Source organism: Pongo abelii, chromosome 18 (genome assembly GCF_028885655.2).
Source record: "Pongo abelii isolate AG06213 chromosome 18, NHGRI_mPonAbe1-v2.0_pri, whole genome shotgun sequence".
Lineage (NCBI taxonomy): Eukaryota > Metazoa > Chordata > Mammalia > Primates > Hominidae > Pongo > Pongo abelii.
In genome coordinates, this window is record NC_072003.2 from 56958331 (window position 1) to 56973565 (window position 15235).

General features: G+C 51.1%; 1 protein-coding gene across 6 annotated transcripts in view; it reads left to right on the forward strand.

Annotated features, from left to right (window-relative positions):
- The first annotated feature begins 4840 nt into the window (after positions 1–4840).
- DRC7 (dynein regulatory complex subunit 7) overlaps positions 4841–15235 on the forward strand; it is a 36432-nt gene continuing 26037 nt past the window's right edge. Inside the window, exons 1-7 of one of the 6 annotated variants that reach the window (XM_024233699.2) lie at positions 4841–4908; positions 6522–6652; positions 7983–8222; positions 8970–9144; positions 10265–10390; positions 12033–12227; positions 15001–15159. In XM_024233699.2, the coding sequence (XP_024089467.2) occupies positions 8020–8222; positions 8970–9144; positions 10265–10390; positions 12033–12227; positions 15001–15159 (858 nt within the window). In that variant the 5' untranslated portion in view covers positions 4841–4908; positions 6522–6652; positions 7983–8019. Of the gene's footprint in view, positions 4909–6460; positions 6653–7982; positions 8223–8969; positions 9145–10264; positions 10391–12032; positions 12228–15000; positions 15160–15235 lie in introns of all 6 variants that reach the window. The other 5 variants (XM_054533969.1, XM_054533968.1, XM_054533970.1 and 2 more) reach the window with 5 other exon arrangements.

Below are 15235 nucleotides of genomic sequence, written 5' to 3' on the forward strand. Positions count from 1 at the left end.
CCCCGACCCTCTCCAGGGAGCTCTGTGGACTGTCAAGCCCTGTCTGCAGGTGAGAAGTTACTGTCACTATTAGGCCTCCCCCAACAGCCCCGGAAGCTGCAGGCTGCAGCCCACCTCCCCGTCCAGATGCTGGGTGCTGATGTTGACTGCAAATGGATGCGCTTCGCTTCCCCTCCCAGCCCGCAAGCAGTTGAAAGACAGGAAGGCGGGCCCTCACTTTATGCAAGTTGCTGTGTTCCTGGAAGGGAAATTCTGGGGTGTGGACATTGCATCAGTTGAGCCACAGGAGCAGTTCTGGTGGACAAACTTGGTGTGTTTTGGGGCTTATCTTCACAGACATCTGTTTCTCACACTGAAGGTCTCAACTTCCTTATCTCAAAGTCTCAGGGATAGTAACCTGAGAAGCAGCTGTTCCACCATCTGATAGGTCTGGGCTTAAATCCTGGCTCGGCTACTTAGGAGCTGTGTGATCCTGGGCATTTTACTTCACCTCTCTGAGCCTCAGTTTCCCCGTCCATAAAATGGGGATTATGAAGTCCTCACCTCATCCTGACAGCATTAAATGAAGTGACAGAAATAAAGTACCCAGCACTGAGTCTGCAGGAGTTAGTCAGCTCCCTCACCCTGCCTTGATTTAAAGAAAGACCAGCCAAGGGTAATGGCATGAGGAAACGGAGGCCCAGACAGGCCCAGCCACCTGCCCAACTAAGGTCACTCCATGGGCTGGGCTGAAGCCAGGGCCAGGCCTCCCCAGGTTGCCCTCATCCCAGCACCGTCCCTGAGTTTAAGGATTATCACCTGGTCCTTGGCTGGGCTTGGTGGCTCACACCTGTAGTCATAGCACTTTGGGAGGCCAAGGCAAGAGGATTGCTTGAGCCCAGGGGTTTGAGACCAGCCTGGGTAACATGGTGAAACCCTATCTCTACTAAAATACAAAAAAAATTAGCTGGACATGGTGACGTGTGCCTGCAGTCCCAGCTACTCAGGAGGCTGAGGCAGGAGAATTGCTTGAACCAGGGAGGTGGAGGTTGCAGTGAGCCGAGATTGCGCCACTGCACTCCAGCCTGGGCAACAGAGCAAGACTCCGTCTCTTAAAAAAAAAAAAAAAAATTATCTAGGCATGGTAGCTACTTGGAAGAGGAAGCAGGAAGACCACTCGAGCCCAGCAGTTCAAGACTGCAGTGAGCTATGATGACGTAACTGCACTCCAGCCTGGATGACAAATCAAGACCATGTTTTTAAAAAAAAGAAGGAGAAGGAAGAGAAGGAAGGTGGAGAAGGAGGAGGAGGAGAAGGAAGAGGAAGAAGAAGGAGGGAGAAGGAGGAGGAGGAAGAAGAAAAAAGAAGAAGAATAATTATCATCTGGTCCCAACCCCCAGTCTCAAGGGAAATCCTGGGTTGCAGAGTTTCCCAAACTGCTTAGTGGGATGTGGGACCAACAAGACCACAAGTCCCTGATGGCTGGGCTTCCTGGCTCAGATGGAGAGGGCAGATAAGAAGGTGTGGCTAGCATTGGGGGTGCACTGCTTTTCTGGCTGGCTCTCCACCCTGGGGCTAGGCAGGGGCCGAGGGGCTGGAGTTCCTCATCACCCGGGGTTCCTGCAAAAGCAGCTCCAAGTGCCAAGTTGAGCACCCATAAGGCCAAGGGGGCTCTGGTGAAAATACACTCCAAAGCCCAGAGCGGATGGATGGAGTTCCTCTGTCATTGCACAGCAACAATAGCCACCTAGGAGATGGGGCATCATCACAGGTGGGAGCACAGACCCTGATCTCAGTTCACCAGTTTCAAATTCTGTCTTTGCAACTTGTCTTGGGCAAATTCTTCAACTACTGAGCCTGTAAAACAGAAATAGCAGTAGCTGCCCCACAGGGTTAATGAAGGAAATGAATAAATGAGACAGTGCCTGTAAGGACTGCCCACTGCCTGGCCTACCTGGCCCAGAATGAATGTGGCAAAGCCAGAGCTTTGCCTTGGCCATCATCTCATCACGTTCTGGGCACAGAGAGGGTCCCTTCTGCCATGGCTCCTGCCTGGTTTTCTGTTCTGCCCAAATCTCTTCATTCCTTGTATTTTTTCATTACAACATAACAAATACACAGGAAAAAAGAAGACTTATTTGCTCCATGCTGTCAGATAGGCAACACTAAAAGATGTAAATCCTTCATCAATTAATGAATTGAATGCAATTACAATAAAGATTTTGGGGCGGGCACGGTGGCTCACATCTCTAATTTCTGCACTTTGGGGGGCTGAAGCAGGAGGATTGCTTGAGCCCAGGAGTTCCAGAACAGCCTGTGCAACATAGCGAGACCCTGTCTCTACAATAAAATAAAATAAAGGAAAAAAATAAATATTCTAATTGATTTTATTTTGATTCTCCAGAAACTTTTAAAATTGATATGGAGGCATATAGACCTCAAATAGCTAAGTCAATCTTAATGAAAGAGGGCATACAGGAGGCGGAGGTTGCAGTGAGTCGAGATCATGCCTGTGCAGTCTAGCCTGGGCGACAGAGCTAGACCCTGTCTCAAAAAGAAAACACAGAAAGAGGGGCATAGAAGGAAGACTTGACCTCTAGACATAAAGATATTACAAGGCCAGTTTGGTAAATGCAACGTGGTGTCTGTGCAGGGATAGGAAAGAAGATCAGTGGAACAGCATAGAGTGCTCAGAGGCAGACCCATGGCCACCTCGGGGATTTAATACATGACAAGGGTGGCATCGTCATTTTCAGAGGAGGAAATACCTAAAACTAACACATTAGTTCATGAAGACACATTTAAAATCATTAGTCATCAGAGAGCTGCAGATTGAAATGACAATGAGACCTCATTGTATCCTTATTAAACTGATGAACTAGAAAGCTAGATGGTACCAACGGGCAGGGACGATATGGGAGCCAGGGAGAGTCTAGACTGCTTCAGCTGCCTGGAGAAAAACACAGTGCTTCTGCTGAGCCAGCAATCTTGCTACTGGTTGTTTATCTTAAAGAAACATTCTTCCAGATCTAGACACCCCTAGACCTGTGTAGCATTGTCTGTGATGGGAGGGAGCTGGTAGCAAATCTGAGTGGTCTGCCCAGCCCACCCAATGTCTGCTGGGGAGTTCCCTCAAGACTGCCCCAAACCATCAAGAGATAGGGCCAGTTGCAATTCCAAAGAAATAAACACTAAGTGCCGGGGTGATCCGTATCCATCCAAAGCATTTATTAGGGAAACGTACATAGGGAAGGCTGTAGTGTTCTCATGACAGACAGCAAGAAGGGAGATGTGTCTGTTCATAACGAGGAGGTGGGTTTATGGAGTTTATATGAGGGTTTAAGGAATTTGGTTCAGAGCTGGGGCACGTTTAGCATTTGTTTGATCTTTCCATGTTTCCAGCAACAACCTAAACAACTATCAGTGCCTGGGGACGTTGAAAGCTCCCTCTAGAACACCTGGACACCGAGTGCCCGTCACTGGAAGAACAAAGAGGTAATAAGTGTGGATCCACACAATAACGTGGAGAGATCTTAAAAACACAGCCCTTCATGAAAATATAAGAACCAGAAGGATATATTTGTTCAGTCTCATATTAAACATATATTAAAAACACCAGCATGCAAAACAATACTCATTTTGGAAAAAAAATACACATCAGAATGGTTGCTTTATAGAGGTGGGAAATGAAAGTGGGTATGAAGAGAAAAAGGAATGAATAAATACGTAAAAGGAATGAAGTGTTGCATAGGGTTGAAAAAGGAGAATGAAGCCTATGCTGCATCCCACCAGCATAACACATCACCTGTTTCCTTTCTCCTCCCTCCCCCCTTCCTGCCCTCATCCCAGCCAGTTCCCCACAGAGGTAATTACGAGTTGCTCAGCACCAAGTCTGAAATACGCACACTGTCTCGTGAGCTCTCCACAGTGCAATTGATCATTTACAGCTTATTTTTATGGCTGCATGATATTCCAACCGGGAGGGGGAACATCATTCTCTATTCATGAGAATTGAGGCAATTCCTAAGTTTCTAGCAGTAACACTAACTGTGCAAACTTGTCAGCACAGTGACAGTCTGGATTCCCTCCTGCCAGCCCTATCCCCTGATCAAAAAAGGCCCGTGCACCCCTCCCTCCAAAAATAAAACAGTAAAGATTATATTTTAGGACTGTATTGGTAAAAACACAAACATAATTCAGGGCAGATTCATAGTTATATAGTCATTATTATTCTCATTTTTTTCTTCTGAATTTAAAAGAAATTAAACATTTTCATGAGCCACTAGCCTAATGGATAGGTTTCCCCGGACTTCGAGGTAACGTTCTAAATCAGAGCTCCAGCCTGGACTAGAACCCAGGACTCAGTCAAGGCAGCCTGGTTCTGTCCACCGCAGCTGGCAGCTACTCCAGGCCCCACACTGGTTTCTGTCTGTCTCGATCAAGGCCACATTTGGCATGCCGTGGGGCAGGGGCTTCAGTGTGCTGGTAAATGTTTAACAACTGGCTGGCTCAGGGGAAAAGCCCTGGTCTTGGCATTTGCTAATTTTTGTGGTGTAAATGACCCCATGGCCAATTTTTTTTTTTTTTTTTTAAGAGACGGTCTCACTATATATTGCCCAGGCTGGTTTTGAACTCATGGGCTCAAAGGATTCTCCCGCCTCGGCTTTCCAAAGTGCTGGGATTACAAGTGTGAGCCACCGTGCCCAGCCCTCTTAATTTTTAATAATGGCTGTGTTTCATAAAAATTTTGGAAAGTTTAACAACTAGCAAGTCGATGCCCCACTATACCAGTGCACCGCTGGCAGAAGGACCCATGCAACCTGGGAAGACTACATTTCCCAGAAGCCTCCTCTCCCAGGACCGGCCTTCAGCTTCCCAGGTTGTTACCATGGAGATGGCTAACAGCTAGAGCAGGCTGTCCTCGGAGGGGTGAGGAGGGAGCAAGGGACTTGGGGTGGCTGGACCCTGTCTGGCAGGGAGAGGGCGAGGCTGGTGGCCCCCTTCTGCCTGGGGGCCTCCAGCCCTGATCTTTCTGGGGAAGTTGTTGGTGGGGTGTGTGTGTGTGTTTATGTGTGTTGGGAGGAGGAAGTTGCTGGTGGAGAGGGGGTGCAGGGAAGGGCCTGTGGGTTGGGGCAGAATCTAGGGAACCTTGAGATAAGACTGCCTTCCCCACAGTGGGCTATAGCTGAAGAGGCCACCTGTGTAGGGAATAAAGTGCTGTGGGTTCTTCTCCCCAGCTCTGCCTCTGGTGGTGTTCTGGGACTGACACGTTGGCTTCCTCTTCAGCCTACTTGTTTCCTTGCCCACCATTCCCCAACCCCCACCATCCCTTCTAGCACTTCCCCATCTCATATCTCTTCCAGCCTGAGACACACAGGTTTCACAACCAGAAATGCAGGGGTTCAAATCCCAGACCTGCTACTTACTGGCTGTGACCTTAAGCAGTGCACTTAACCTCTCTGGGCCCCAATCTTCTCATCTGCAAAGTGGGTGTCCTCAGTGTCTGCCTCATAGAGTCAGTAGAGGATAAGTGAGATGATCTCCGTACAGCCCTCAGCACAGGTCTGACACACAGTAGGCATTCAGCAAACTGTAAGTGCCTTGTAATGGTAATGACTGCCCTCCGTGGGCTCATTCTCTCTGGGACCAAGAGGCCGACAAATGGATCTGATCACTGGGAAGTGCTGCTTGGCTAGAGGTTCTCCCCTGAGGATCTGGGGTCCTGAATGGTGTTGGGCCACCTGGGCCTTGGGTGGGCTCTAGCCAGACGAGCATTCATCCCCTCCTGAGTCCCAGAGCACAGAATATCAGAATTGGACAGAAAATATCTGCCCTCCCTTCCTATTATAAAGAGAAACTGAGGCACAGAAAGGAGCAGACAGTGACCCAAGGGTCCAGCAGGAGCTACTGGCAAAGCCAGGGTTTCCCCAACCAGGCTCAGTCATGGCTGGTGGCCAGCAACTCACCTCCCTAGGAGGCTGAGGCGGCCCATGTAGGTGTGGAGTGGGAAATGGGGGCCAGCCTTTATCTGCTGCTCCCTTCTGCCCTCTTGCTCCTGGCTTCACCCAGGGAAGGGGGGGATGATTAGAAAGTCGAGGGCATTCTGCTTTTTTCTCCTTACTAATCGCCCCCTTTGTCCTGTGGGTTTCGTTTGTTTTCCTCATCTCTGGACCCCCATTTGCCATAAGGAAAACAGATGTTCGAGGACAGAAATGGAAAGACCCCAGCTGGGAGGCTGCAGATAGTGCATCAGCTGGGGTGGCGTTGGGCGGTGTGGAACAGGGACCTACATAGAGGCTGAGGTTTCTTATATAAGGAAAGGCTGGAGGTGGCACTCCAGGCCTCTGTGGCACCACTGGGGACCCCAGCTCCCTGGTCTCTCGGCCCTGCCATCCTTAGCAGGCAGCTTTAGCCCTCATGTGTGGTCACCTCATGGTATCGCCTTGGCTGCCCCACCTCCCACTTTATCTCCACATTCCAGGAGGGAGGAGGAGAAGGGCAGAGGGCTCCCCAATCACTTCTGCCCACATCTCATTGGCCAGAACCAGGTCACATCACAGGGCCACCTCTAGCTGCAAGAGAATCTGGGAAGCTGAGCAATTCAAACCAGGCACACTGCTGCCCCCCACACAACTGGGGTTCTGCCGTACAGAAGAGGAGACTGGATCTTTGGGTAGGTGACTAGCAGTCCCCGCTCAGTGAGGCTCTGCTCTGTGGCCACAGGACATATGGTGAGCACATGTGGCATCTCTGCGTGGATCACAGAACGCAGCCTGTTCTCTGGGCCAACACAGGCCTTGGCCAAGAGAGAACAGGCTCTGGTGCCCCCACCCCCCACTCCCTGTTTGTATGCCTTGGTGCAGGCACCTTCACTCTCTGTGCCTCGGTTCCCAGTTTGATCAAGTGAGATATCATTCACCTGCCATCTTTATTTTTGGGTGGGTTGTAGTCCATATCACCTTACTGCTGGGATTTTCTTTAAACCAATTTATTTATTCATTTATTTATTATTTATTTGAGACGGAGTCTCGCTCTGTCACCCAGATTAGAGTGCAGTGGTATGATCTCAACTTACTGCAACCTCCGCCTCCTAGGTTCAAGTGATTCTCCTGCCTCAGACTCCTGAGTAGCTGGGATTACAGGCATGTGCCACCATGCCTAGCTAATTTTTGTATTTTTAGTAGAGACAGGGTTTCGCCATACTGGCCAGGCTGGTCTCGAACTTCTGACCTCAAGTGATCCGCCTGCCTCGGCCTCCCAAATTGCTGGGATCACAGGCATGAGCCACCGCACCCAACCAATTCATTTATTTAAATAGGAAACTTGACGATACTATAGTAATCCCCACAGCATTAGCAGTATTTGTCATTCATAACTGTCAGCTGGCACAATGGCTCATGCCTGTAATCCCAGTACTTTGGGAGGCCAAAGCAGGAAGATCGCTTGAGGCCAGGAGTTTGAGCCTGGGCAACATAGCCAGACCCTGTCTCTACCAAAAAAAAAAAAAAAAATAGCCAGATGTGGTGGTGTGCGCCTGTGGTCTCAGCTACTGGGGAGGCTGAGGTGGGAGGATTGCTTGAGCCTGGGAGTTTGAAGCTGCAGCGAGCCATGATCGCGCTACTGCACTCCAAGCCTGGGTGACAGAGCAAGACCCTGTCTCAAAAAAATAAAAAATTTTAAAAAAAGATAACTGTCAAATACACTAAAAGCAAATCGACACATGCCTTTCCCTGTCCTGTCCTGAGGATGGCTTCCAACCAGAGGCCTGCTTTGTCTTTGTTGTAAAGGAATATTTGCCAGGATTAGAAAGGTGTTACAGATGGGGTAGCACCAAACAGAGACTTTCTCCATGTTTGAAAGGAAGTCAAAGAGGGAATCACTCCCTATGTGTTTGACACCTCCTCAAAACCATCTCCCAGACCTCCCAGGGATGCCCAGGTGGTGTTCGTGGCTCCTGCCTGGTCTGACAGTCGGCCATGGAGTATACTCACCCTTCCCCACAGAGACATTCCATCTCCAGACAGCCAGAGACACTCCAGAATGGAGGTCCTGAGGGAGAAGGTGGAGGAGGAGGAGGAGGCCGAGCGGGAGGAGGCGGCCGAGCGGGCTGAATGGGTGAGGATGGAGAAAATGATGAGGCCAGTCGAGGTGCGGAAGGAGGAAACCACCTTGAAGCAGGAGACGCTCAGAGACCTGGAGAAGAAGCTGTCGGAGATCCAGATCACCGTCTCAGCGGAGCTGCCGTGAGTGTGGCAGAGTGGGGGCCCTGGCAAGGGCAGACCGGGGCTGGGCACAGGGAGACCCAGGCAGAGTGGTGGCGCCTGGTCTGGCAGGGTGACCAGGAGATAGAGGGAGGCAGTTAAGAGTGAAGGCTTTCTGCTTTCAAATGGCCTGGGCCGAGTGTCCATGCTCTCCCAACTAGCTGTGTGACCTTGGACAAGTCACTCAGCCTCTCGGTGCCTCAGTGCCTTTATCTGTCTAAAAGTGCAGGTGCTGGCTGGGCGCTGTGGCTCACATCTGTAGTCTCAGCACTTTAGAAGGAAAAGGTGGGAGGATCGCTTGAGGCCAGGAGTTCGAGACCAGCCCGCACAACATAGCAAGACCCCCCCACCCATCTCTACAAAAAATACAAAAATTAGCCAGGTGTGGTGGTGTCTATAGTCCCAGCTACTTGGAAGGCTGAGGTGGGAGGGTCACTTAAGCCCAGGAGCTCAAGGCTGCAGTGAGCTATGATTGTGCTATCACACTCCAGCCTGGGCAACAGAGCAAGACCTGTCTCTTAAATATATGTGTATATATATATATATATATATATATATATATATATATATATATATATATATAAAAATGTGCAGATGTTAGTGATACCTGCCTTCTCAGTAGCTGTGAGGATTAAATGAGGAAGGGGTAGAGCCAATGGCAATTCAGTGGAACCAGGGCTCCTGTGTGCCAGGCATGGCTTCCCTAATGCCATCCCTGTTGTGGCACAGGGCCTTTACCAAGGACACTATTGACATCTCCAAGCTGCCCGTTTCCTACAAAACCAACACACCCAAGGAGGAACACCTGCTGCAGGTGGCAGACAACTTCTCCCGCCAGTACAGCCATCTGTGCCCGGACCGTGTGCCCCTCTTCCTGCACCCCCTGAATGAGTGTGAAGTGCCCGTAAGGCTGGCATGTTGAGGGCAGGGCTGGGGAGCCTGGGGCTGGAGAGCAGAGGGCACAGGGAAGTGGGGCAGGTTCTCCAAGGTCACTGGGCCAAATCACAGACCTCCTGTGGGCCAGAGCGCTTCTAGTCTGGGGGCAACGTAAATTCGAATGCCAGCAGGCCTCAGCAGGCTCAGTGCAGATTACCCTGGAGGGTGGTGGTGGTCTGGAGGCCCCATGCCCCCGCCTAAAGAGGCAGCTGCTGATTGCTGTGGGGAAACTGCAGGCCTGGGGTTACCCGATCAAGAGGAGACTCGGGATTTGTGTGGGAGTCTCTGGTTTTTAAATGCTGGCAGCTGACATAAATGCTAAACATTGCCACATGGGCCAAATAAAGCGGGTCTGTGGGTCCCTGTCAGCTCATGGGTAGCTGTTTCCCACCCCCTGGATGAATCCCATGTCATTCCATCTACAGATGGAGAAACTGAGGCCCAGAAAGGCTCAGAGACATGCTCTGGGTCACAGGGCTGGAAGGAAGAAGCCAGAGCTTAGGTTCTTATGCCTGTCCTGGTCCAGTTTGTCTTATTTCTCTGTCCTTCCCTGGACAGGCTGACCTCTGAGGCTTCAGACTGTACTGGCCGCCAGCTGGCCCCAGCCCAGAACCTCTGTAGGCCCCAGGGAGAGCATCGCTCCTGGGAGGAGAGTACAGCGCTCCCAGGAACCCCAGGAAACAGACCTGATCTCCTCATTCAGCCCTGACTTGCTGGGTCACCTCAGGCAGCTCTCAGGCCCGCTCTGGGCCTCAGGTGTCTCCACGATGCCCTAGGGGTTGAAGGCGGCAAAACTTCAAAGCCCTTCAAAGTCCAGATCCAGAATATGCTTGTGCTGTCTCCGGGTGCTGGCAACGTGATAGGGGCCTCCCAGTCATTGCCACTGTGCCACTGATGGCTGCCATGTGCCAGATCTGGGCATCATCTTCCCAGCCAAGGGCTGCTCTGCCACCCCAGGGCATGTGGGCCTGGCCTCCTGCATTTGCTCAGGCCTCTAGGGTCCCCCTGTGGATTCAGGGAAGGCCCCAAGCCTGATCTCACAGGTTTTTATTGCCTTGACCCCACTGGCACCATCTCTCTCCTTGCAGAAGTTCGTGAGCACAACCCTCCGGCCCACACTGATGCCCTACCCCGAGCTCTACAACTGGGACAGCTGTGCCCAGTTTGTCTCCGACTTCCTCACCATGGTGCCCCTGCCTGACCCCCTCAAGCCGGTAAGCACCACTCACAGGCTGCATGCCTGAGCCCACTAGGACTAAGATGGTGTGAGAAACAAACTCACCCATCCAAACCCAAAGAATGGACTTAGAGGCCGGGCGTGGTAGCTCACGCCTATAATCCCAGCACTTTGGGAGGCCAAGGCGGGCGGATCACAAGGTCAGGAGTTCGAGACCAGCCTGACCAACATGGCGAAACCCCATCTCTACTAAAAATACAAAAATTAGCAGGGCGTGGTGGCGCATGCCTATAATCCTAGCTACTGGGGAGGCTGAGGCAGGAGAATCACTTGAACCTGGGAAGCGGAGGTTGCAGTGAGCCAAGATGGCGCCACTGCACTCTAGCCTGAGTGATAAGAGCAAAACTCTCAAAAAAAAAAAGAATGGACTTAGAGACCTGGAGAACAGCGAAAGTGAGACTTTTAATGATGGTCTTGCAAGATTGGGTGTCTGATAGGCAGACACACCCAGCATAGTTTTAACAAGCAGTTTATCCCCTAGTGTGCAGGTCCCTCCCCTGGTTCCTCACAGGCTGAGTACTATGGGGTCACAATCTTCCCAGACATCACCTATTGATTGTTAGGCAGGGGCTTTAGGTGTTTTTTCTAGGGTTGTTTTGCAGCATTTTGTTGCAACCCACAATGCATTGCAATCCTAGTTAGCTCAGGGGCTCTTTAAGTATTTGACTTATGACCTGACTAGCTGGGCAAGCTGATAAGAACAGACAAAGCGAGCTATTTTGCAGACTAGTAAACTTTTATCTTAGGCTAAACTTTTTTGGTTTGAGTGAGGGCAACTAAGGCGGCAGGTAAGGGGGAGGAAGGAGAAGGCTGACAAACAGGCATTGGCTATTCAAGCAGAGGCCTAGTATATCCTGGGTTTTTTGTAGTTTGCTGACCTAAGCCTATTCAAGGCACTTTGCCTTGGAAACGGATCACTGTGTACATTATTTCCTTCAATGGGATGTCAGGCATGTTCTGGGAAAAGGAAGCTCGGCCAGGCTCAGGGCACAGCCTCTCAGGGCCCCTAAGGGCAAACAGGCCCAGAGAGAGACAGCCACTTGCCTGAGGACACACAGCAAGTCTGGGCTTCTGGTTCCCACCTCTTTTCTCCTTTGCGTTCAGAGCTTCCCTGCCATGGCTTCAAGCGGTGCAGGAAAGAGAGAGGGGAGGCCCGGCTGCCCATGGCCCTAACCCCATCTTTGGGCTTCTGACCAACTTCGTCAGCTTCTCCTTCAGAATAGAGGGAGGGAGGAAGAAAGGGCGAGGTCAACAGTGGAGAACTGATAAAGGGAGGAGGAGGAAAGGTGGGGATCGAAGGAAGGGGGAACATTGGAGCAAAACAGTAAACTTACCAATCAGAGGGCATTAGATCAGACACTTCTATAGTCCAGAAGGTTTCCCCTATCAGGAAGTCCATAGCCCCTTCAAATGACAGGCAAATGTGAATGGCATGGCGTCTGGTTGTCATTCCATTCTTAGCAGGATCCCTGACCCCACAAGGGTTAGGGACCCAAAGCAGGTCCAGCCTGTGCATTGGTCCTGGCTCCCCACCCTGACAGGTGGTGGGCTGTGACCTGTGGGGAAGACAGGCTGGGGCAGCGGGGCCCCAGCTGTGCTGACCGTCCCACTGTGACCAGCCCTCGCACATGTACTCCTCGACCACTGTGCTCAAGTACCAGAAGGGGAACTGCTTTGACTTCAGTACGCTGCTCTGCTCCATGCTTATCGGCTCTGGCTATGATGCTTACTGCGTCAACGGCTACGGCTCACTGGACCTGTGCCACATGGACCTGACGCGGGAGGTGTGCCCACTCACTGTGAAGCCCAAGGAGGTATGGTCGGGCTCGAGCTGCCTGGGTTTCCCAAAGGAGGAACATTCCCGGTGTTGTCGTGCCATCCTTAGAGGCGTCCATCCCTGCCGCCTCATCCCCGGCCCTGGCCACGTGGACACAGATCCCTCAGCACCAGCCCTTCCGCTGCCCTGGAGTTCATATTTCAAACCACCAGTGATTTATGTCCTTGGTGTCTTAACACATCCAGCCCAGTTTTCCAAGCTGGCTGTTCTTCTCTGTCTGTTGTAACTCAGTTTTCAGCTACTATGCTCCCCGCTTGGTAAATTTTATGAATGCCACATAGCTTATATCTTAAGTCAAACGATTCCAAATTTACCCTATGCATTTGATAAAAATCCAGGCAGCCATTTTTATATAAGAAAATAGGCCGGGTGCGGTGGCTCATGACTGTAATCCCAGCACTTTGGGATACCAAGGCGAGCAAATCACTTGAGGTCAGAAGTTCGAGACCAGCCTGGCCAACATGGCGAAACCCCGTCTCTACCAAAAATACAAAAAAATTAGCCAGGCGTGGTGGCGTGTGTCTGTAGTCCCAGTTACTCAGGAGGCTGAGACAGGAGAATCACTTGAACCCGGGAGGCAAAGGATGCAGTGAACTGAGATCGCGCCACTGCACTCCAGCCTGGGTAACAGAGCAAGACTCTGTCTCAAAAAATAAATTAAAAAAATAAAAAACAACAGACAAGTAGACAGACATTTGGTTCTCAGTACCACACTCCTGAGGTAAAAAGCCCCCCACCACCCTGCTTTTTTTTTGAGATGGGGTCCCTCCTACTCTGTCACCCAAGCTGGAGTGCAGTGGCATGATCTTGGCCCACTGCAACCTCAACCTCCTGGACTCAAGCGGTCCTCCTGCCTCAGCCTCCCAAGTAGCTGAGACTATAGGCATGTACCACCACGGCCAGCTAATTTTGTTTGTTTTTTGTAGGTTCTCACTATGTTGTCCAGGCTGGTCGTGAACTCCTGGACTCAAGCAATCCTCCCGCCTCAGCCTTCCAAAGTGCTGGGATTATAGGCATGAGCCACCGTGCCTGGCCCTCAAGGCCCCTTTTTAATAGCAAAAAAAAAAAAAAAAAAAAAAAAAAATCACCAACTGTTCAGTGGCTGGTGGCTGTGTTTTTAGATCTGCTCATTAAGATCTCCATTATGGCTGCTACAGACACGAGAAACACTCTGAAATGAATATCAGAATCACAAATGCATTTCTTTACATTTAGAAAATAGTCATGCTACAGACAGAAAATGCTCTTCATGAGGTGGATTAATTCCAGGACTCTGGGATCAGGGTCAGGCTCCCGTGGGTGTCCGCAGCTTGGAGATGGGGATCCAGGGACCTGAGGCACCCAGCAGGATCACTGTGTACCTGGGTTATACCTGGGTGAGCACCCAGGGACCCCAGGGTGGGTGCTCTGGTAGGAGAAGGGCGAGACAGAAGGGGAGGCACAAGAAGAGCCTTGCTCTCTCAGGCCCACCTCCCCAAGAGAAGATGGAGCATGAGCTCTGCCATGGCTTTTGGCTTCAAAAGCCTCTGGCTGGGTGCGGTGGCTCATTCTGGGAGGCTGTAATCTCAGCATTTTGGGAGGCTGAGGCAAGTGGACCACTTGAGCCCAGGAGTTCCAGACCAGCCTGGCCAACATGGCAAAACCCCGTCTCTACTAAAAATATAAAAAGTAGCTGGGCGTGGTGGTGCATGCCTGTAAACCCAGCCACTCGGGAGGCTGAGCCAGGAGAATCGCTTGAACCTGGGAGGTGGAGGTTGCAGTGAGCTGAGATCGCACCATTGCACTCCAGCCTGGGCAACAGAGGGATACTCTGGCTCCAAAAAGAAAAAGCCTCTGAGCTCCCACCCGGGCATCTCAGCTCTCTCAGCTCAGCCAAAAGCTTAATGATTAACGTTATATCAATAGCAAACAGATGCAGAGAACTTTCGGGTTTAAAATCCACTTTCATGTCCATTGCGCTCATTGCTCCCCACGATGGCCCAGTGTGGTAGATATTGTCACTTTTATGTTACAGATGAGTATGTTGATGAAATCAAAAGGTAACATAATGTGGCCAAAGTCACACAGCAGGAAAATGGAGACTCAGGGACTGAAGCCCTGGTCAGGTGAACTTGAAATGCTGGGGATTCACTATTTCTCCTTCATAACTATCACAGGCCCACCTCTGCAGCCTCTGCAGTGCTCTTTCCTGGGAATACTTCTTGCCACCTAGCACACATTTGTAGACACGCAAGCGTACACACACACACACACACACACACACACACAGAGTTTCTTCTCCTTCCTGGCCCAGCAAACTCTTAAAGTCAACATATGAGGCCCTCCGATGACAAGATCTGAAAAATCCAACTCCTGACAATTCTCCCCACTTCTGGATCAGACCCAGGTCATGGCTAGGATGGGTGGTGAGGACTGAAGAGGAGAAAGCCACACCTCCTGAGCTCCTGGCCCTGACAGGTACCTCCCTCGGGCATTTTTTCTGTCTTTACTTCTCAGAAAGAGGCTGGGGAGAAAGCTCCTATTATTCTCACACCATGAACCTGAGATTCAGAGAGGTGAGAGGACCTCCCAAGGTCACGGAGCTGGAGCTGGGGCTCCCTCTGCATTTAGGGCCAGAAAGGCCACAGGCTACAGGAGTAGCTGCCATCCCCCGGTCTGAGGGACTGGCTGGACGGGTCTCACCTCTTGGAATTACACATGTAAAGGGGGGATGGAGGGCCACTGACCCTTCCTCTTCTTTTGGGTGACAGACCATCAAGGAGGAGGAAAAGGTGCTGCCTAAGAAGTATACCATCAAACCCCCCAGGGACCTGTGCAGCAGGTTTGAGCAGGAGCAAGAGGTGAAGAAGCAGCAGGAGATCAGAGCCCAGGAGCAGAAGCGGCTGAGGGAGGAGGAGGAGCGCCTCATGGTGGGTCCTCAGCCCTCAATCCCCTGGGCTCAGCTATCGAGAAATGACTGCTAGGGATGGGAAAAGAGGCACAGGT